General features: G+C 42.3%; 1 protein-coding gene across 3 annotated transcripts in view; it reads right to left on the reverse strand.

Moving 5' to 3' along the window:
* SATB2 (SATB homeobox 2) overlaps nt 1–18,921 on the reverse strand; it is a 182,543-nt gene extending 163,622 nt beyond the window's left edge. The window contains exons 1-3 of one of the 3 annotated variants that reach the window (XM_039844346.1): nt 15,345–15,472; nt 14,679–14,777; nt 13,837–14,064 (exon numbers count right to left, since the gene is read on the reverse strand). In XM_039844346.1, the coding sequence (XP_039700280.1) occupies nt 13,837–14,064; nt 14,679–14,718 (268 nt within the window). In that variant the 5' untranslated portion in view covers nt 14,719–14,777; nt 15,345–15,472. Of the gene's footprint in view, nt 1–13,836; nt 14,065–14,678; nt 14,778–15,344; nt 16,096–18,449 lie in introns of those variants that run through there. The other 2 variants (XM_039844348.1, XM_039844347.1) reach the window with 2 other exon arrangements.
* Between the last annotated feature and the right edge of the window lie 3,450 nt (nt 18,922–22,371).

Here is a 22,371-nt window from a genome sequence, read left to right on the forward strand (position 1 = left end):
TTCCAGACCTCTGATTCCAGACATGTCCCCAAATTGAGAGGTCACAATTCAACCTAAAGTCAGATCTAAAGTCTGAAGGATAAATTCCAGGTCTTTCAATACTTTTCAGTTACAGAAATGTGGTGGCAGAATCAAGCTGGCCTGGTAGTTTGCAAAACAGGATTTCACAGTACACAGGAGGCACAGTGTGGCTACTTATCTAAACAAAAAAGCCTAAGCTACACCTGGGAACTTGGCCATAGCAAGCCTGACCCAAGGAACTGAACTTCCTGATGTCAGAAATATCCATCAGAGTGAATGAGAGGGCTGCCTTTTCCTTCTCCAAAGTGGGCTGGACTTAGGGAGGTCTTCTTCAGTCACCTACTCCTCTTCCCACCCCTAAGTTGGACCTTTAGCCAGCCTAAAATAAATGTTGGCTCAGTTTAATAAAGAGCTAATTCCAGCTAGACATTAATAAGCACCATTAACAGGCAGAGTCGGTTCTGGTTTTTTCCCAAGCAGCCTAACTTGTCTATATCACTTTGGCCCTACTGTACTGCCCTCAGCATTAGCAGACAAGGAAATCTTTCTAGGAAACGATCCACACAAGTGGATTCAGGAGCTCGTTCCATGCTCTCTGGGGAAAGCGCATCAGACCACAAGGCTGGCTGTACAGGAACACTGTTGACAAAAACTGTTGGTTTATCACCAGGAAGGCATCACAGTCGATAAGTACACAACTTAAGTGACCAGCAGCACTATGTCCCGTGACTGTACACATCCTGGAACCTCGGGGGTCTTATCCAAAGTACTAGCCATGTCCAGCCTTGAAGGGCTACAGTGTCTTTCCTAAACTAAGTAGCCACAGAGAAAAACAAAAAAAAAAAACAAAATGTTTACCGATCCCAGATTCAAATTTTTTAAAAATGGAAAAGAGTAGAATATGCAAGTTTGTATATCACAGAAGAGTTCAAACATATGGCATCTTGTTTAAGAATCTCCTAGTTGAACACTAAATTCTTGACGTTCTTTTCACGGTGGGTTAGAAATGCATATATTAATAAGCCTTGAGACTTGATAGCACATTAAATTAGCTATACCGTAATTCATTAATATGAGGATTTCTGTCCTCTGTTGAGAAAAAATTTATTTTGGAGGTTTCTGAGAGGATAATTTTTTAAATAGTATTTAAATGGAGATGTATTTTCCACTCCCCTCATTCTCATTATTCTCCCTGGAAAAGTAATTTGCAAATCAGAGTCCCCAGAAGGAGTCAGTAAAAACTTTTTATGCTTACATTTGCTTCATCACCTCAGGTTTTGATCTCTACCTAAATGTTATTTTATCTACTTTAACAATTAAAATTTTAAAACCCTTGATTAATTCCTCCAGTGTAGTGTTAAAGAAAAGTTAACTGTACTAAGGTTCTCCAGCAAGGAATTAATAAAGGAATCAAGCACTCGGCTCTCAATAAGACAAGACTGCTCAGATTTCTAGTGGGAATATTTCACAGCACAAGCATGTTTTCTTTGGGGAGTTTAACTCACCAAAATTATTAAAAATTGAGATCAAACACTGGTGCAAAGCCCCAAAGGAAATCATACTAGAGTGGAGAGATTTTTATCAAATAAAACCCTGAAAAGGTAAAGTTTTTATAGTGAAAAATAAAAAGCTTTCTCTCTTACAAAAGGAAACCCTACTGTCTATGTTTAGGATTCAAACAGCAAAACGTGTATGGACATTTCATAGATGTATCAAAATCGTCACTGTGAAATGAATGCAGATTTCAAGAAGCCAAACTTAGACAGGCCATCACCATCCTTTCCCAACTACTAAAAGCCACTCTCATTCTTGTACCCAACAAATGCCTCCACAGGGATGTAATAGAAACCAAGCTCTTGAAAGGGCTAACACCGGGAGGAGAAAAACGAAAGAATAGGAGGAAAGAGCAAGAAAGTGAAAATCGTAGTGTGTATTCTGCAGTTCCCTAAGGGGATACTGAAATCTGTGGACTGCAATACATAGGATATGATTATTGTGACTGAGATGAAGTTAATAAAACCCAGCAGGCAGATGGAAAACTCGGGTCCCCACTGATGGACTACTTCTCAAACAAGATATTTTAAGTATATATGTACCTGTGTAATTTATAGCAATTACTTAAATAAGAAAAATAGAACACAGAACACTAGTGTATTTTTTCACTTTATGATTCTAAGACAGCCTCTTTATAATTTATATAATTTCCAAAAGAAAATATTAACATAAAAAAACTAAGAAACCACTTAAGCCGCTGCATATAAATCCACTGAAAATCTTATTTTCATCCTCGATATGTACTATCCAAAGGATACCACCCAGCTAAAGGTAGAATTTCTACCTTCCTTAAAGCAAAAAAAAAAAAAAAAGAGCAAAAATAAACAAATAAACCAAATATTGGAAAAGTACCACACCATTTTAAATTCGGGTAATCCCAAATATGAAACATCTCAGGTTCAGAAAGATTTCACTCCTCTAATAGTCTCTCAATTCATAAGTTCTTTAACTCTAAAATAATTTCTGAGCCACAAAACGAGGCATATCAGTGCAGTTTCTCCCCGTCCCCAAATAGGCGACAGTTTCAAAATAGTTCTAATCTCACAAACTCAACACAAAATAACAGAAAGATAAGTCAAAGACATCTTTTTAAACTCCAAATAAAAGGAGAAAGGTGTTCCTTTTGGGGTTAACTTAGAGGTCAAGTTTACGTTTGTGTGTGAACTTCAGTGTGGCTAAGGAGGCCTTGCCTGTCATGGTGAGAAATGCTATTTTATCTTAGCATCATCGCTGCCCAGATTTAGATAAAGATGATAAAAGAAACTACACCTAACAGTTTCCATGAATATAAATTCATTTCTTTATTTTAATAGAAGTAGGATTGACAAACAGATATGTTTTCAAAGAGCAAGCCTGTGTTTATTATATACAGGAGAAGCTGGCTGTGAGCAAGACGACTTCACTGAGTCACATCAAAGGAAGAAAAAAGCTGCATCTCAGAAGCTTTCCTTGGTTAAAAAGAACTGTCTCCCTCAAACTCACTTTCAACCTATGCATCAATCTTCAATATAATTATGTTTGACAGAATATAAGATCTTGGCAGTTAACTTGTTTACAATAAATGCTTAGTTTGGGTACATGGACTGTATTTCAGTCTTATAAATATCAAACACAAACCTACAACAGTACCATTATGGAGCTGAGAATTATTTTGCTATAAATCTTTTTATTGGGGGGCCAAAGGAATTACTTTGCAGCTTGTTTTCCACTAACCACTTGGAACAGTGTGAAAAGAGGTACATTTATATTCTGACCCTGCGCTAATTGGAATTCTATATATTTCCATGGGAGAATGTACTGTATCAATCTTGAACATTCAGGTGGGACCCCAGGCAGTTCTGCCATGGCAGCAAAAAAATACACGTGCAGCAAAATGGGTCTTACAAAAGTTGAGGCATTTTCCTACAGTTCTCTTTCTCCTGAAAATCTCTTGGGAACTAATGTTCATTTGTAACAGCATTGGCAGGCTTTCAATGTTAAGCTCCAGTTTTGGGGGAGTGGGGGGGATTCATAAATTAGCTGTAAAACGTGCTTAAGGCTCAAACTTACTGTATGAATGGGTCTGTAAATAGAGTTAGTTTTGCTGAATGTTACCTGGAGATTCATTTGAAAAGAAAAAAAATCGGGTTCACCTTATTTAGCCTTGTAAAGTGCCTTTGCTTGGGTCTTAAATGTGTAATAACTTCCCTTTCAGAGAATAATTTGCTCCTCTCATACGCCCTCAATAATAAAGGGTGTTTGGTCTTCTAATACCACATCTGCCAAATCTACGGGACAAAATCTTGTCTGAATGAAGCTTTATGAGCTGAAAGTTAGACAAAGCTGTACCCAGCTTAGTCACACCCTCCTCCATTTAACTTTTCTCAGGGCATGCACCTTCACTAGTATTCTCAACATCTAGTTTTCAAATGATGATGATTTATCGTTGCAGGGTTTCTTCACTTGTTTCTTAATCTCACAATTATCTCGTAATCAGATTCCTATAATAATTTAACTTTAACATAGTATCAATATGTAGAAAAGATCATTTCAAGAATTCTAGTTTAAGTATGTTTTCTAAAATAACGCATATTTTATTACTTAATAGTGAAATCCCAACTTCTTTCCTTCTAGTCAATGTTATAGTTTCGGGTGACATAAAACAAAGAATTTTTTATGTCTCTCAGTTTCTAATAAAGAAGACAAGTAACTGATTTATAATTTCAAGGGTCATCAAATATAATTTTATAAAAAAAAAATTTTTACCACATAACTTTAGTAGAAGAGAGAGAAATATTTTTATTGCATTATCAGCCTCAGAGATCTTTCCTGTTAATATCAAAAGCACTAGTTTACAATATGAACTAATGGAAAATTGTTAAATTCACCTAAAATAATCACTCCTTTTTTTGAATTAAATAAGCTCTTTTAAAACCTTGACTATTTAACTGCTATTTACTCAGAGGAGGGGAGACATGGAGAAGGTGACTATATGAAAAAAAAAAAAAAACAACTTTTTTTTATTGTACAACAAAAATTCCCTCCAAGGCAAAAAGATATTATGCCAAGTTCCACCCAGAATTAATGTTTAGGTTTAAACTATAAAGTCCAGAAAAAAACAGAACTGCTAATAGACCCTTAAAGCTCATGGCATTCGTCAACGCTCTTAGGTTATGTAAATGTTAAAATTGAAAAACTCTTTGCTGACAAAAGTATTTTAATGAAAGCACTATTAACTAGACTTTCTAAACTGATTTTCTAAAGCCTTTTAAGCTGTTAGATATAAATTCCACTCTGAAGGGGTTTATGCTTGAGACAGTTCTGGGACTGAGACCTCCACCAGGAAGGGTTTACTACCTATCTCACTCCTTTCATTTTGCCACCCTCAGAAAGATTTTTAAATATCAACCCCAAGAAAACTCTTAGCTACAGATGATAGAAATATTGTCCTCTAACTTTGTCAACAGACTCCAACTTTGGGCTCCAGCTGTTCTGATGGCCAACGTTATTTGTGGTTTTATTATGTCCACAATAAGCAGGGTTAACGCCACTGCCTCAGCTAACACCACTGTCATTACTCAAACTTCCAGGAGATCACGATTTCTATGAACAGAGTAAGAAATACAGCCTACAGTAAAAGAACACTAGCCACTGATTTGGGCTGCTGCCGGCTGCCTTGCTCCAAATTGCTGAAAGCTCCACTCTGGGGAATGAGGGCTGGAGGCTCAGCAGTGGGAAGGATTATCAATTTTAATGGTGCCAGTGATTGCAGACAGAGGCAAGAGCCTATGCATCTCAGTCGAGGGTCTATGTCACCTGAGTGAATGTCGGGTGATACATAAATGTGCAAACTTGGGGTGCTCATAGCCCCATGTGTGCCAAGTAGAAATAAGGGTGCTCATTATTCACCTTCAACTCTCTCCCTCCCCTTCAGCCTGGTTATGACTTCCAGAGGAAGAGGAACAGCAGGCCCAGAACACCTAACCCCTGCTTGGCAAAGTTCGATAACAAGAGACTTCCACTTACACAGGTGGAAAAAAAAAAAGAGAGGAGGCAGTTATATCTCAGGTAGAATATAAGAAAATGTCATTTCCCTTCTTAAACTATCTATGAAGACAAAATCAATGAGCACTTTTAATGCCTTCCAAGCAATCACCTCCCAAAGGATCCTCTCTGAACGTCCCAGGGAGGAACAAGAACCAGATGATCTCTCCCAAAAACAGATTTTAGCTAATAAACACGACAAAGTAAGTGAAAAGCACTTCAGTTTTTCTGCATCTTTTCCAAGACTAAAAATTTGTACATGGTGTGACAGGTCCACCTCATTTTTCTTAATGATGTTTTTATTATTCTTTCACTCAATTAAAGTAGAAATGGATATTGCATCTTCTGACTGTATAATTGTTATTGTAATCTGTTTTCGATCACTGCTTGGGAAATGGGTCCAAAACAACATAAACTCTCCACTGCCTCAGAAGGCAAGTCATTTTCTTTTACTACAACATTTAGAGACATTTATCATGCTGCTCTCTTAGCATCTCTGGATTATGACAAAAGAAACTTCTAGTTTTGTTAACAACAAAAAAAATGTTTTGAAAATACTGCTATTTGAAGAGTTTTGATATGAATGCATTTTCCTAATCAGCTATCAATTTTGCCTTTCCTTACATATAAAAATAATTGAAACAAATGCAATAAAAGTATACAATTTCAATATGGAGAATAATAAGAAAATTTGGAAATCAATCTTATTCAATTATAAAAGAACCAATACACTTACTTTCCAGTCAAATACAAAAACAAGTCAGAGATATTTTTTAAAAGAAAGAAAAAGATATCTGTGCTCAATGTGATAAAATTCAAATTGTTTCTATGAAAAATACAAATCACCTCTGTCAGACCTTAGTGCTTTGGAAAACATTTGCTTTAACTAGAGTCTCTATTAATGTTTTTTCATATCTGTGCAAATCTTCAATAAAACAAAGTCACTAAGCTGTCAGTAACTGTGTAACCATCAGTGGGCACCACCAGTCTGATGTAAAATGCATCCCTTTTCATAAATAGTAGCTTGCAGTGTTTTCTCTTAACTTTTTGATCTTTGTTGTTATTCTGTACTATAGTTTAATAACTCACTGTGCTAAAATATAACTCCATTCCAATGATAAAGCAACTAGTTAAGTGCAGAACCAAATCTGTCTTATACATTAGCAAATAGTAATAATACCAGGAGCAACTGAATTGCAATATACTTCCCCCAGAATTTTATTATCTTAAAGTGTCATAAGCACAAATAAAGAACATTCTTACTACGATTTAAGATTAGCATAATTTGCTGATAACTATTTCAATGTTTGACTTCTTAAATTTCTATTAATGCTTCTCTATTTTAAGCATTCATCAAACTAGTAACTATTATCTTCTCTTGTATTTTTAAGTTTTAAAGGTATATGCATCAATTAAAAATGGAAAAATACATACCATTAACCCAATTGCCATAATTATACATCTAAGGCACATTTACTCTCTATAAGATCATTTTTACCTAGTTTTTTAAAAATCTGGAATAAGAGACTTTTTATAAATGAGAAGCAAATGACACAAGTTGTAGAAGAAAGTTTCTGATGCAGCCTTTCACTGCCACTTAATTATACTGATTTTACCACAATTTTTAAGTCACTTGCTATTAAACAGCAAAACAATTCTGTTGATTGAAAACAAACAAAATTATACAGAGTTCCATGATTTTGAAAACTCCACCATGGAACTTTTTTTTTTTTTTTTTTTACATAAACACTGTGTAGTATGAAGTGCTTATGGGGCTTTTTTCATGTAAAAGAAGAAAATAAATGTTTGGTTGATCGCTGACAACAAGGGAACCAATGTGACTTCAGAAAAGGGAAAATAACACACTACAGAGACTATGTCTACTCTTTTTTTGAAATCTGTAAGTTCTCAACTGGCTTTTGTTTTAACTCATACCTCAATTCCACTCATGGCTGTCTGCTTTGACTTTGAAATATCTATCACATTATCCGTAAGTAGTAGGATGATGAATCTTTTGTATATAAAAATCCATTTTTAACACATAGACATTTTCAAATCTCTATTGCACTTTAAAATAAAAGGAATGCACAACTCTCCTTACTGACACCCTAAATTAATGCTGGAGAGCGGTGGTGATTGGAGGTGAGAAATGCTCCATACAATCAAAGTCAGAAGAAGGAAATCACTCATTTTAAAATTGCCATAAAGAAAAGAATAGAAACTAAAAGACAAACTCTCCTCTTCATTTTTCCAGCTAAGCATAAAGGTCTCCTACTTGAAAGCAATTTTAGTCCTTTCTTTCTTTCTTTTTCTTTCTTTCTTTTTCTTTTTTTCAAAAAATAATGAGTTAAAATGTATGGGTTAGATCCAACATTTCACTGCTGTTCTTATTCTTGGGGAATTGGGGAGAGGAGGAACTTGCTGCCAAAGCTTCTGAAAAGAGAGTTTGGGCTGCTAATTTTCCGTTCACAAAATCTAAATTTCCCTTATGCATCTCACACAACTCATGAAATAATATGAAACAGTATTATATCACTGCAAATTGAGACATTTTTATCAAAATAAAGAGTAATGATGCCAACATTTCATTTGTCATTTCCCACTTGTCACTTTTCACTGACAAACTGTTACACATACAACTTTTGTCAAATGCTTCATCTTTAAATATGTTCCAAAATGCCATTGTATCTCAGCATTCATATAAGAGAGATATTAAAAACTACTATGTTACCACACATTAGTTACATAGGTTTTTTAAAAGCCTACTTATTAAATAAAAGAATATAAAGGACTTTTTATTTGTTTACATGCTGTGTAGGATAAAGTTTCAATTCCTGAAATAAAACAAACTATGTACATATTGTATACACTAAATATGAGGTTATTAGTTATAAGAAACTTTTTTAAAGATGAAAAATTAGATCATTTTTATCTCAACAGAAACCTAAAAACGCTAAAAAGGCCAAAGAAAATAATATAATTTGGAATTCATCTAGCGCTATCAATTTGTCTTTTTTGATATATGCCTATAAACCATCTCTACACTGAATTTTTTTTTTTAATGGAGGGGTTCAAATTATCAAAGTGTAACCATCAAACTTGACTGTTTAACAGATATCCCTTGCCAGATGTGCCAAATATTTACCATGTCTTGCCTGGAATAAAACTGGTTTCCATATTCTTAAAATAACTCATTCATATTCTTAGATATCTAATAAATGATGATTCATCTGTTCCCTTCCCTACAGATATATCCCAAAAGGAGGGAAGACTTAACACAGGATTTCTAAGATGTAGAGACTGCTAGTCACAAACCCCTGGGAAAGGATGATATTGCTTATTTTCTGCAGGGTTTAAAAAACAGATGCCTTAAGGGACATCTATGTAATTCCAACGTGCACACACATATTTCATTGCAGATTATCTTGAATATATAATGGTCAGTGGGTTTCTGCTTATGGAACATAAGGCTTCCAAAATTACTCAAAACATCAAATTATGCTCAGGACTTTGAGGGGCGGATACCCTATGTTCTGTTTAATGCGTATATTCTATTGCATATATATTTTTTTAAACCAAGTATATCTTTATTTTAATAACAGGCCAAGGACTAAAAACACTTTACAGAAGGGCTATTTTTCTACCTCAGCAAAACTACAGAGGACATGCTAGATGGTTGGATGACCCCAAAGCCTAAGTTCATTCTATTTAAAAGATCTTTAAACCTTAAAAAAAAATAAAAGTGGGGTCAAAGAGGGAAATAACAATCTTTTCTATTTTGAAGTAATACCATGAGTCCTCCCTACAAGCATAACGGTGTTCATCCTTGGCTAAAATAATGTTTTCTTCATATTTTTCCATGTTGACAATATGTTTCTAAATTTTTAAGTATTTTATACATTTCGATACATCAATATCTATACTCTTTCATATCTGCACTCCTTTCAAAAAATAAAACGTCTCTCTACAACTGCTAATATGGTGACTATATCTAACCTGAACTGAATTTCTTTCACTCTCAATCGAAAAGGAAATGTTCTACATGCAAACGATGTCTGATGGTTACACTTTGATAATTTAGACTAACTGTTGCTGTAGACAATATTTGACTTTAAACAAGGCTCTGCCCAACAATCATATCACATTTGCTTTCCTATCTGAATACATCAATGTGTATTGAATAATTTTTTCTTTCTCCTTGCAACAAAATAGTTATATTCCTGAAAGGGCTGCCGGATAGCAAGAAGAATAGATCTACTAGTCATAACTTCAACAGACAATTCTTTAATAAAATTAAATTATTTTAAAAACTAATTCATTCTCCCTCCCCCCAAAAAGCATTTTTTTAAAAATAGCAATTTTTTTTTCAAAAAATAAAGCAAATATCTCTAAAATATATTCCCAGTGTTTAAACATTTTCCCTAAAATCTAGACCATTTAACATCAATAAAATCATCAAAATTCACAGGAAAATGAAAAATATCAAAAAGATTTCTGATGTTTAATGCCTCCTATCAGCAAATACACCATCTGGTATACTCAAGCGCTGTTCATTCAGTTTAAATAAAGCTGTCTGAAAGTTCTTCAAACCAAACATTAAAAAATGAAACTGCTTATGTTAACAATGAATGAAGCACAATAATTTATTGCTATTAAAGCACAACTGGCCAGTGCCTTTCAACAGTCCTGGAGGAAAGCAGAACGCTTGCTTCCTCTGGAAACTTGATTGGCATCACTTTCATTTTATGCTGTAGGTTGCATGGCTGAAGCATTACATACAGCAGAAAATTTTAGGTACTTATGCTAATGGTGGTAAAAAGATCATCTGATTCTTATTTTCATCATCCTTAATAATTTTTTTCTAAATTTTCAAATATACCTGTAAGTTTTAATCACCAATTTCACAAATATAAATTTCCCCCCCCGCCCCATTAATCATCCTTTTTCAAAATCCTTATGGAGTGAATTACTAGCTGAGAGGGGACGCCAATTCTAGTAAGTAAATGTTACCCAGCAGGGATATAAAGCTGTCAACACCAAGGTGCTCTTGCTTGCTCTAAACTCTCTCCCAGCCTTCATATGTTTTTTAAAGAGATATTAGCCTTATTTTTTTCCTGAGGACCTTCTATAAAGGCTGACTGTCATACACATCTGAGCACTTATATTTTATTACATGCATGCTTTAAAACACTGCTTAGATAAGACCAAAAACAACCTAGAAAGTTTCAGAAAGACAAAACAAAACTGATCTACTTTCTTATAGTCTTCTAAAGCTAACCACACATTGTAAACAATGCGCTAACTTTTAAGTCCCCTATTAAAACGCAAGCTTGAAAACTGTTACAGTGTATCTACCACCTCAACTAGTTAAATCTAGATACTAAAATGTTTTTATGACCACTCAGTTTTCACCAAAACTCTCTTTCCCTCGAAAAGTAGAACAGCAAAAAAAAAAAAAATTATTGCAACCAATGCATTTAGAAACATTTATTCACCTCAGTTTATCAAAAAACAGTAAGATAAACTGTTATTTTATTGGTTAACCAATTAACTTAGTGATTTCTCCTTGTCTTTAAGAGGGGGAGCTTTTAAGAATGAAAATCACTAAAGATTAACAAATACATCTTACCAAATTTTGAGCTCTATTTTAAAAACATATTATTATAAACATCTTTACAACATTGAAAAGACTACAATATATCTGAAAATGGAAATAAAAATTGCAGAGCTATAAATATTTTTGTAGTTGTCTATGCTTATTATATTGCTTCATAAAGAAAATTTAAACAAAAGGAGGTAGGGTGATAGAAATATAATCTATTTTTTATTTACCCTATGCCCCCCCGCAAAGGCTTTCAGTTATAAAGAACTGTTAACTAGAAATATATTTTAAACATTTTTAAAATTTAGAATGCACATTTTTTTAAAAAAAAGCTTTGCTTTTCTCCAATCTATATATGTGATTTAAAGTTACAAAGAAATGAAATCATTAACATCTCAATGTACATTTGGAAACTACAGTATATAAACTTAAACCCCCAAAACAATCATTAACATTCAATTAGAAAACTTTATAATGATGAAATTTTATGTTTTAAGTTGTTATATTTTTAAAGCTTTCTAAATTAAAATCTTTCCAAAAATTCTTATGCTATATAGAATAAAACCTTTCTTTTAAAGAAATATTTTAAAATCCACCATATGTAAACTATTTTAACCACTTTAACATTAAGTATTATAAATAATACTTGTCGAGACAAAATAATGTCATCTTTATTTCTAGTTTGGGGAGCAGCTAGTAAGACCTTTGATATTACTAAATGGAGTCAAAGCTCAGAAAGAGTGACTAAAGCAGCTTGTTAAAACACATCTATTATTTGTTATCAAAATTTAATAATTTTAGTTTATATCAAATTTATACTAAGAGGTCAAATGTGAATTATAGTCTCAAAAATATAAAAAATAACTCCCACTTTACAATAAAAGTAGGCCCTAGTCAATAAAATTAGGCATTTTCTTTCATAGTCCAATATGATATAGAAAAAACAAAACTTGTAAGGAAGCATAATCATTAACAATTACATTCTAAAATATTTAGAGACCTCTCAATTTAGTAAATTGTATTAGATCCTAAGAAAGAAATCTAAATTTCAAGTCCAAGTTTTTTCTTTATGCATAAGGCCACTTTGAGAACACATTCCCTCCAAAGATTTCCAAAAGTTTTTCAATCAAACATTATCAGCATGTATTATATCGTCTCACATTTGGTTCCACTATATTCACCATATATTTTTCTTTCTTACATGCATAAACTAAAAGATGATATGAAAAGTACTCTGAAGGTATTATTCCAGTCTCAAGATAGCACTTCAATAAACACTACTTTTAAAAAGTGAGTCACAGAACAGTTTTCTTCTTGCTTCATTAAAAATATCTTCCAGTCCCTAAAATGGAAGATATATAAGCCACAATCTACAGCCAAATAATTTTGGCAATTTTAAAAATTACAAGAATGAGTGCTTCTCAGGGGAGATGATTAACTTAATGAACTAAGGCAAACTAGCCTGAATGTCTACCGTAAAGAAATAGTAATAGCAAAATAAGTAAAAATGAAAATGTGTTACTTTACAATATGCCTGTTTTTAACTCTTTAAAAGGGAGCGGACATGTAAAGTCAAGTATTTAATGTGAAATACATGCTATGGCTTTTAGAACATGGGATTAAAGTTTATCACCAAGTTTTGCCAGGGTTTTGTATCATTTCAGGCAGGCTAATATTAAGAATTATATTAAATAGGCAACTGCTGAAAATATTAGGACAAAAGAAAAACTTTAGAAGCAAAAAATTTAAACTAATGACTTATCTCAAACACAATAAAACTGCATACCATGTAGAACGGTGCATTTTATTTAAAAAGAAAAAAACTAGGCAAATGGCATATAAACCTTAAAATATTTTAATGTTTAAATTTCTTGCATATCTTCACTTTATAAAATTACTTTTCCTAACCACTTTAAAAGAAAGTAGTTGTTTAATAGTAAAAACTACAAAAGATTTTCTTTAAATAATATTAAATTCTTGGAAAGGGAAACTGTATTTAGCCAAGAAAGTTACTATACTATTTTCACCTGTTATGCTATAATTCATACAAAGTTACAAATGCATATGACTTTTATCTTTATAGGAAACAGTAGCATTAATAAGTCTCTAAGGGCCTGACAGATTCGTAGTGATTCTTTGTTTCACACTTGAAATGTGGCAGAAAATATTCCCACTTGTTACTCATTGTCTGGAAGCACTGTCCTAACTACAAAGTAACAACAACTCTTGCTCCTGTACTGCCCGAGCATTAAAGACTAGTCCACAAAAGCAAACACAACTAAACTTCATCCCCACGACAGATACTCTGAGGCAAGGAAAAAAAGTTAAATCACTAAAAAGCTCTCTAGGAAAATCTAGAAACAGTTAGCTGGCTGTGACATAAACCTGCCAACACCTCAGCACACAGTGGCAAAGTGCCCAAAAAATGCCACCCTCTGGGTAAACCACTTTCTTGTTTTAACTCGAGATGAAGCTACCAGTTGCAGATGAGAGGCGACGGGGGCATTATTTGGCAACCTGGAATTCACTTCCTGTAATTCTACACCGCGACAGTGCCTAATCAACCTGAACCCTGACACTCGGGCCATTATCACCGGGCCGCGGGCTGCGCGCGCCTCCTTGCTCCGGGCTGTTACCTCCCACGGCCTTGGCCACGGCGCCGTTGGGCCTCCCGCGGGCTCCCATGGGGCTGCCGTTCTGCTCCAGCCGGGCCACCTTCACCGGAGGAGGCCCCTTGACGTCGGGGCTGCCGCTCCGCCGGTCGGGGCTGTCCCGGAGACACGGGCTCTCGCTCCGCCGCTCCATGCTGCTCCGACTCGGAGACAAAGTTCCCACCGGCAGGTCGCAATAAAACGCGCAGGGACCTAGGGAGGGGGCGGGGGGAGGGGAAGGGGAGGGAAGAAAAAAAGAGGGAAAACCGCTCACACACGTGATAGACGTTCAGGCCAGTGGCAGAGCGATGCACCACAGCCACACAAAGTTCCTCCCACGCTGCCCGAGGGGCCCGAGCCAGGAAGCCGGTCCCAATCATACACTGGGAGGCCCAAAGGCAGCCTAGAGCTTGGGGTGCTGCGACTCTGCCCAGTCGCTGTTCCCCAAGAGCTAGCCCTTGGTGACAACGTCGGGGCCCGCACCCAGGGGCGCCCAGAAGTGGCCTATCCACTGGAACAGGATAGGCATTAACCGTTCCCGGGTGCGACACCTTCGCCTTTTGGGGGTTTGGGTTGCAGAAGAATTGCACTTCATGAAAAGACATCTCACCCACTCAAGGAGCGGGTGGGGGATGTACACAGATCCGTAAGAAACAGAATAAACCACACGATGAATGCTCTGCGAATTGGCGGGGCAGGAGCCAAAGGCCTGGAAAAGGACCTGCTGATTCCTCGGGTTCTACCTTTACCGAGTCAGTCTTGAGACACACGCGTTTTGCACAAAATCCACCCTAATTCCACATTAATAAGCGTCCGAAAACACTTACAGGTACTCATCAGAATAACCTCCAGAATAACAACCTTCATCACAAGGGCGAGGGCTACAATCGTTATTATTTTTGGAACGTTCTTATCTTCATCTGATCCTAAGTGATTTAAAAAAAAAAAAAACTCTTCGGCATAAAACACAATAGCCAAAAAAGCATTTAAATTATCAGGTGCGGGAGCAGCCTTCATCAAACCCAATTTTTAAATCTCTCCAAAAAGTTTTCCTCTGGGTCGCTTGGCTGGCAGCGCTCTCCTCACAGAACCCGCAGATCTCAGCACCCCTGGATTTTTTTTTTTTTGGAGTGGGGGGGCGGAGGAAAGGAAAACACCTGATGAAAAGGCACTCGCACTGTCACTGACATCCCAGAGAAGCTGGAATCCGGCACAATAAAGTGCGCTGGGAATCCTCTCGCGCGCGCTCTCGCCGTGGGAGAAGCCGCGTCGCCACGGCTCAAGAAGACAAGGTGGGGGTGGCAGAGGGGAGGTGGCAGAAGAGATGCGAGAGAAGCAGAGACCGAGCCGGACGGCTGAGGGAGAAGATACCGTCCGCACTACCCGGCTGCGGTGTCGGAGAGGGCGAGAGCTGCAGGGAGGGAACTTAGCCGGACTCGGGGCTTCCCCGAACTCCGGAGCACGGCGCGGGAGCCCTCGCCCTGCGTACTTACTGCTCACGGTCTGTCTGTAACTTGGCTGGCTGAAGCTCTGTCCATGGAGCAAAAGTAGAGAATCCAGGGTGGAAAGTTTCTGGTGCTTTGCCTTGCAGTGTTCTCCTAGTCTTCCTTTCTCTTTACTCCTTCCCCTTTCCTCTTCCCCAGGTCCTAACGCTTACGGTCCTGGGTCAGGGTGTCTTCTAATGCGGAGATGGTTGTTATGATGATGATGATGAGGGGGAGGGGGAGGGGGAGGAGAGGGAAAGGAGGGCTGCTCCGAAGGGGCACCCGAGCGAGCGGGGGAGGGGACGACGGAGGAGGGGAGAAAAGAGGAGGCTGAAAAAGCCTTTTCACACCTTCGGGAAGGAGACCCGTTCTGGAGAGTGAGGGCTGAGAACTGGAAGGCGGCGGAGGCGGGTGGGGGCTGCCGCTTCGCAATGCTGCTTGCTCGCGAGAAGGCGCGGCCAGAGCCGCAGGGCCGGTGCCACCCAGAGCCGAGACGGCGCAGGGACCCGGGACCGCGCGCGGGAGGAAACGCGCCGGCAGCCCAAGCTGTCACCTCCAGCCTCTCCCCTCTCGGCCGCCGCCGCCAGCAGCCGGAGCCGGACTCACTGACAAGCCGCAGAGAGAGACACACAGAGAGGGAGATGATTATTAGTTGCGTTGAGTCATCAGGCAAAGTGAGTCTTTTGGGTTGTCCTCGGTTTCCGATTTCTCCCCCTCCCCCTTTCCGTCCCCAGATCTAGCGCCTTCAAAATAATAATTTGAGGTGGGGTAGGGAAGTCTCTGGGTTATTTCGGGATGGTGGTTGGGGGGAAATATCTAAACCCAAGCCAGAATGGTCCACCGCAATGAAGGAGGGGAGTGGGGGGCGGGGAGGAGGGCCGGGGAGGTTGCCGGAGGAGGGGGGCCCCGCCTGGCAGGAAATTAAACATCAATCAATCAATCGCTGTGAGCCCGGCGACCCAGCAGCGGCGGGGCTGCGGAGGAGGCAGAGGGACAGGCCAGGAGCGGGTGGGAGGCAAGGAAGAGGGAGGAGGAGGAAGAGAGTCGGCTATGGGAGGACGGTGTGGCGAGGACCGCGCGCGCGGGGCTGTGGAGAACCGATGGCAGAGAACCCAGTGCCGCGCGAGGCGGCAGCCGCGGCCGATGGGTGGGTGCTCCCGGTGCAAGCGGGCGCCGGGGCCCGGGGTCTGGTCCTCCTCTTCGTTGTGGGTCCAGGGCGCGGCCGCCTCGCCCAGTCCCTAGGCGCACTCGTCCCAGCGCGGAGGCGGCAGCGACAAGGCTGGCGCTGGTTGCCTCGTCTCCTTGAGGAGGCGCAGACCCGCGCGCGGAAGGCGGCCGCGGCTGCCTCGGCTCCGGGTTCTGCTAACTACGCCGAGTACTTTCGACTTTGGAGATAGGAGGGCTATCGCCTCCCCCACTCACCGCCTCCGCCCACCACCCACCGCCTCCGCCCCTCGGAGCAACTTTTCCCGGTGCCTGCGAGCTCCCCCTCCGCGCGGCGCCGGCCGTCCCGGCCCGCCGCACCGCCGCACGCGTGGGGAAGGCCGCTTCTCCCTCAGAGCCCGCACCGCCGCAGGTCCAGAACAATAGCCGGGGTGTCCCAAACGGCAGAAGCCCCGGCACTGCCTGCCGGGCTGCGGGTGGCACAGGAGACAGAGCCGCGTGGGGGGCGCAGGGCTGGGGGCATTCCTGGATGACGTCCCTGGAGCGCTTGCAGCGCCGGCGACATCTCGAGCAGCGCAGCCCGAGTCGCCCGGAGGCCGTGAGGAAGCGGCGGCGAGGGCGGTGGGACTGGCTGTCCTCGGCTGCGGGGCTGGGGCTCCTGGGACCCCCAGCGGCTCGAACCCTGGGCTGCGAGCGCGAGCCGTGCTGTGCCGTGAGGACCCAGCCTCTCGGTCCCTGGGGAGGCCACGCGGGGGCGTCTCCAGCAGGTCCCGCGAAGGCGTAACTGAGCCGCAAACTTTTGCCGACTCCCGCGGCCCGAGCCATCCGCAACCAGGCTCCGGCCGCGGTGTTCACTTAAGGTGGCGCGGGCACTTGCCGAGCAGGCCAGGCTCCTGCCGCGCTTTTGTCCCCGAGGTCTAGCAGAGACGCGGGACCTCCTTAAGGAAAAGCACGTGGACAGGGGCCGCGGCCCCCGCGAGACGCTGAGGGCGCCGGCTGACACTCGCGGTCCCGACCTGGGGCGGGAAAATGTGGACGCGTCCCAGCTCGCCTCGAGCCCGGTGTAGCCTCCTGGGTTGGCGGCACCTCCTTCCTCCTCGCACCCCTCGGCTCTCCTTCCTTATCCCTTGGACCCCAAGGACTCCCCACAACTCGCTGTCTGAGCCGCCGTTCCCCCTTAAGAAGCGTTGACTGTACGGCGGCGCCAGAGGGCCAAACTAAATTCGGTTTCGGGAAACGCTCTCAGGGGGCAATTCTGGAAATTCGGATCCCGTGCACCGACTGTGGGAAGTCACCTCAGCCTAGAATGCCCCGGGCCTGGCCGAGATCCACTCGCCGCACCCACCCGATGGGCGGTGTGCGCGCGGCCAAACCCTGAAAAGTAGGGGCCTGGGAGGCGGGGGACCCTCTGGAAGAGAAAGGGTCCTAGAAGCGAAACCTGCCCCTGGCCTAAGTCTCATTGCCCAGATCTCGGAGAACCCCGCATCCAGGCACCGCCCACCAAGTTCCAAAGGAGCGGGAGAAGACTCCGGAGGCGATCGGATCCCAGCCGAGAGAGGAAGCCAGCTGGACAGTAAACCTTCAAGGAGCCACCCTAAGAGTTTTAGGCAGCGTTTTCTTTTCCCTACTTTTTATTTCCCAAACCCCATCCTCCCCACCTCCCAAACGAACGGGTTACAGAAAATGCACAATTCAAGTCTGTGAGAAAAAAGTGGCTCGAGTAAATCAACTCGTGGTGGTAGCTAAAAGGGTTTTTTGGCTGCAAAGAAACAAACTGTAAGTTTGATCGACAAACTTTTTTCTTTATAAGTAATATCACGTTGGAATGGGAAGGGGATGTTGCAAAAACCAAGTGCCATGTCAAAGTTTGAGCCCGTTTTCAAAATGGGGAAAGGCGCATTTCTTATTAATATATCTCAACAACGATAACAATGCTGTTTGTTTCCTTACCTCGGTATCGAACTGCAGAATCCTCCTCCGAATCAATGTCCAGAAACTTAGAAGAATTGGTGATATTAGGACTTCAGTACTTCTGGAAAAAAAAATGCAAATGGTTTAGCCAGGATCTTTCCTGTCTGATTCGTCACTATTATTATATCTGATGATGCGAATGGTTGGAGCGATTCAATCTTAAGTCATTAATGAGCTATTTTATAAACATCGTTGTTTGAAGATCATTTACATTTTGCAAAGGATCACTTCGCTAACCTCACAGGCTTATGTCAACAGCATGATTATGGAACTTAAGTCACACTCTTATAAACAACATAGCCGTATTGTTAATCGGTTAATATTTTATAAAGTGTAAATATTTTATTATGTTTCGAAGGGAACTATTGATTCTAAATTATTAAACCTCTGAGAGAGGCGATTTAAATAAAGTATACAATTAAGTACAATTAAATGTACATTGTGGCTAGTATGTTTTCAGATTCTGCACCCATTTAAATTTAGGGATTTTCTCTTATCACAGTTTCCTCTTGTCCGTTTTTGACAGTGAAAAAAAATCTATCATTTTGGGCAAAAGAGCTCAAAATATTTAAAATTGCATTTAGCACAGAGAGAAATGTGGAACGTTATGAATTATTGTCAGAAGTGTATTTCGAATATTTGTAGATTTATGTTTAGTAACACATTTTACAAATTTATTTCGATTTAAAAAAGAACTCTAAGAAGTTTTGTGATGTATACCTAGTGTTTTTTTCTCTTGAATTTTGTCCCTAATAAAGGCCTTTTCTGTTTCCAACTGCATAAGCTTTTCACTGCACAATTTTTATATTGACCTTATTTCAACCGAAGTGATTATTTCTAGCAATGTTAATTTTGACAAGAAATTTTAAATAAGATTTTACCTTTCACTAGAATTTTCTACTTTTTTAAACAGCAAATAAATTATGAATCAAAAGTTTTGTTTGGTTTCGTTTCATATTCCCCAAGTAGTTTATTTCCAAATATTTTTGAAACAAAATCATACTCAAGAAAATAACTGGTTTTAGTTACCTTTTAAAATAATAACAATCCAAAACGCATTTCTGTGCATTATGTGATAGTTTGCTGCAGTATTCAAAGCATAAAGTTCACAATGGGGACATTTTTATCTCTCAGCTTGCTTCTCACTGACGTTTTTTGTCGGGAATCTACACAAAATTTCCTCCCTTCTCCCCACCCCCAATTTTTTCATATGTCATTTAGTCAGAGTTCGCCTGTCTTTCATAATCACGCTGAGATTTGTTATTTTAAAAATCAACGGATCTTTATACACTGGGCTTAAATATGCATGTTTTTTCTTATTTCCATGTTCTCCCCTTTTCTCTAACTCTTTTCAAGCCTTCTATTCTTTTATGGCCTGCACTTTTAATTACAACGTTTCTTGATTTCTGTGTCTGGACACCGAGACTTTTGCCGTGCTAGCTGTCCACTCTGGCCAACCTTCCTTCCCCAATGCCCTTGCTAGACGACATAGGCCCGACTACCCGGGTCGTAGGGTGCCAGGCGTGGGACTCTTGCTCTCGGCTGGGCCACCCGGGCCTCTGAAGGCCCAGCGTCCACCACCAAGTTCCCTAGATTTCAAGTCCGATCATCATGCAAAGAGGCTTTCCCGGAGGTACTCTGCCTCTTAGAGAACACTGGAAAGTTGTGCTGCGATTTCCCTCCACTGCCGCATGCACGAGGGAAACTCTGTGGGGACTGCCAGCGTCAAAAGCCTCCGACGGTTCCTAGGTACCCGCACTGCCCTGCCTCTACCCCACTCCCACCTACCCACCCCCACCACTCCGCCCCGGACTTGCTCTGCTGGGGGCTAGAGAAGGGCAGGAGGGAATTGTTTCTTTCACATGAAGCCCACACCAGTTCTGAAGCCAATTTCCGCCACGGATTGTCGGGAGAGAGTTGAGCGACCAACATTTTCGCGGATCGCTTAACTGCGCGGGGCCTGGATTGGCACTCGGATGAGCCAAGGGGACGAGAGCCCGGGGCCAGAATGCCCCGAGGAGAACGCGCCTAGAAGGCCAGATCGACTAGGGTGGGCTTGAGCCTTTTCCCAGACTGCTCCGGGGCGTCTGGGGACTGACCCGAGCGCAGGGGGCGGGGGGACACTTACTTTGTTAATCCGCACGCCTTCCTCGTTGGCATCAGAGCTGGACAAATCCCAACCCGCGCCAGGCAAAGATAAATTACTCCTGGCTCCCGCAGAGGCTCAGGGGGCCTGGGCGGGGGCGGAGCGGTGAGGAAGCTTTCGGGTAGCCTAAGGTAGGGGCGGTGGAGGTCCTGCTCTCATCCTCAAATGAACGAGCCCTGCGGCCTGGACAGAGATGAGTCCCAGGGAGACGACTAATTGGGAAGGAGTGGTGGTGAGCGTTAGATGGTGAGCCGAGCGTCCAGGAGGCCAGAGGGTCGAGGGTCAGGTGAACAGACAATACAGGGGCCCAGAGGACTGGAAGGGACGCGCGAAGGTCAGCCAAGGAGCTTCGGGGTCCCAGATGTAGGGAATGGGAGAGGGCGTCGGGGGTTGGCACTGCCTGCACCAGTGGGAAAAGGAGGGGTCATGTTTCGAAGCTAGTGTAGTTGTTAGAGGTCTAAAGTGTGGGTGTGCTTTTGGCGCGGCCGCAGGCTGGGAGGCTCGGGAAGGTGGTATGACTGTGGGTTCCTAGCACTACTCCAGCGACACATGACGTCGCCCCCGGGGCTCCCGGATCCCTTCATTTTTTCCAGAGTCAGGACCTTAATAGCTATATCTCCTTCTGCAGCAGCGCAGCGAGAGAATAACTGCTCTGTTAGTCTAGTTTATTAAAAATAGAAATCGACTTAAAACGACTGGGTTAATGAGGCAAAGGAGGGAAGAAAAAGAAACGCCAAAGGAGCCGCTTGCTGCCTCTCCGTCCCCATCCTGGGGCGGCCGGGTTGGAGACAAAGTCGTGCTCTGGACCCGGTACGTTTTCTGTTGGGAAACACAGAACAAGGCAGAGGGGATCAGTCCCATCTCCAGTCCCCGGGCCCAAGGTGGCAGCGAAGAACCCCTCGGCCTCGACTCGTCACGGTCCCGTCACCTCCGAGCCCGGGTCACTGCCCGAGTCCAAGACCGGAGCTGAGGCGTCCTCTCCCGACAGCGCCACCGCGTGGGCTGCAGCCCAAACCTGCGGCTCTTGTTCAGTCCGCAGCGTCCCGGAACCGGCCCTACTGCGTCTCCTGGAGTCTGCGGGATAAAGATGCGGCGGGGGATGGGCAGGTCCCCAGCCTGGGACACAGCCGGACCACCCAACACAAAAACGCGCAGGGCAAGCAAAATATTGCCACCCGCAGTTTGCCCTAACCCCTTGTAATGAAAAGTACACCTGGAACGTCCAGGCCATCCGCACCCTAAACTCTGGGCAGGCCAGCCTGCGTGGCGAAATCCGCGCCCAACCCTAGCTGGGGCGAGCGAACCCAGAAAGCCGCTTCCGAGGCGGCCCAAGCCTCAGCCTTTCTGGGAGCGCTTTGCGGCTCTGGGCCCGCGTTGGTCTCGATCCGCGCCAGAGAGAGCCAGAAAGCCTGCTGCGGGACCCAAGGTCGCAGGCACTTACTGGGACCGAGGAAGAAACGCGTAGTCGGTCTATTCCACGGTCCAAACCCTTCCGGAGTAGCGGAGAACCTCGAAGGCTTCCTAGGCGGGCGACTTGCCTGTTCCCTTGGTCCCACGAAGCCCCACCACACCCTCTCAGTCCTGTCAAGGCTTGACCCCAGGGCTCTGGCCCAGGTGGCTGTGACAGCAGTGTCCTGGGGCTCAGTTCCTCCTCACCCCGCGGCGCCTTGCCTCTGGGCCCTGCAGCCAAGACCAGCTGAGCTAGGCATCACCTTGCGGTGTCCCGGCGCTATATCAGGACTCGAGAGCCACCAC

This window comes from Pteropus medius, unplaced genomic scaffold (genome assembly GCF_902729225.1).
Source record: "Pteropus medius unplaced genomic scaffold, Ma_sr-lr_union100, whole genome shotgun sequence".
Taxonomy (NCBI): Eukaryota; Metazoa; Chordata; class Mammalia; order Chiroptera; family Pteropodidae; genus Pteropus; species Pteropus medius.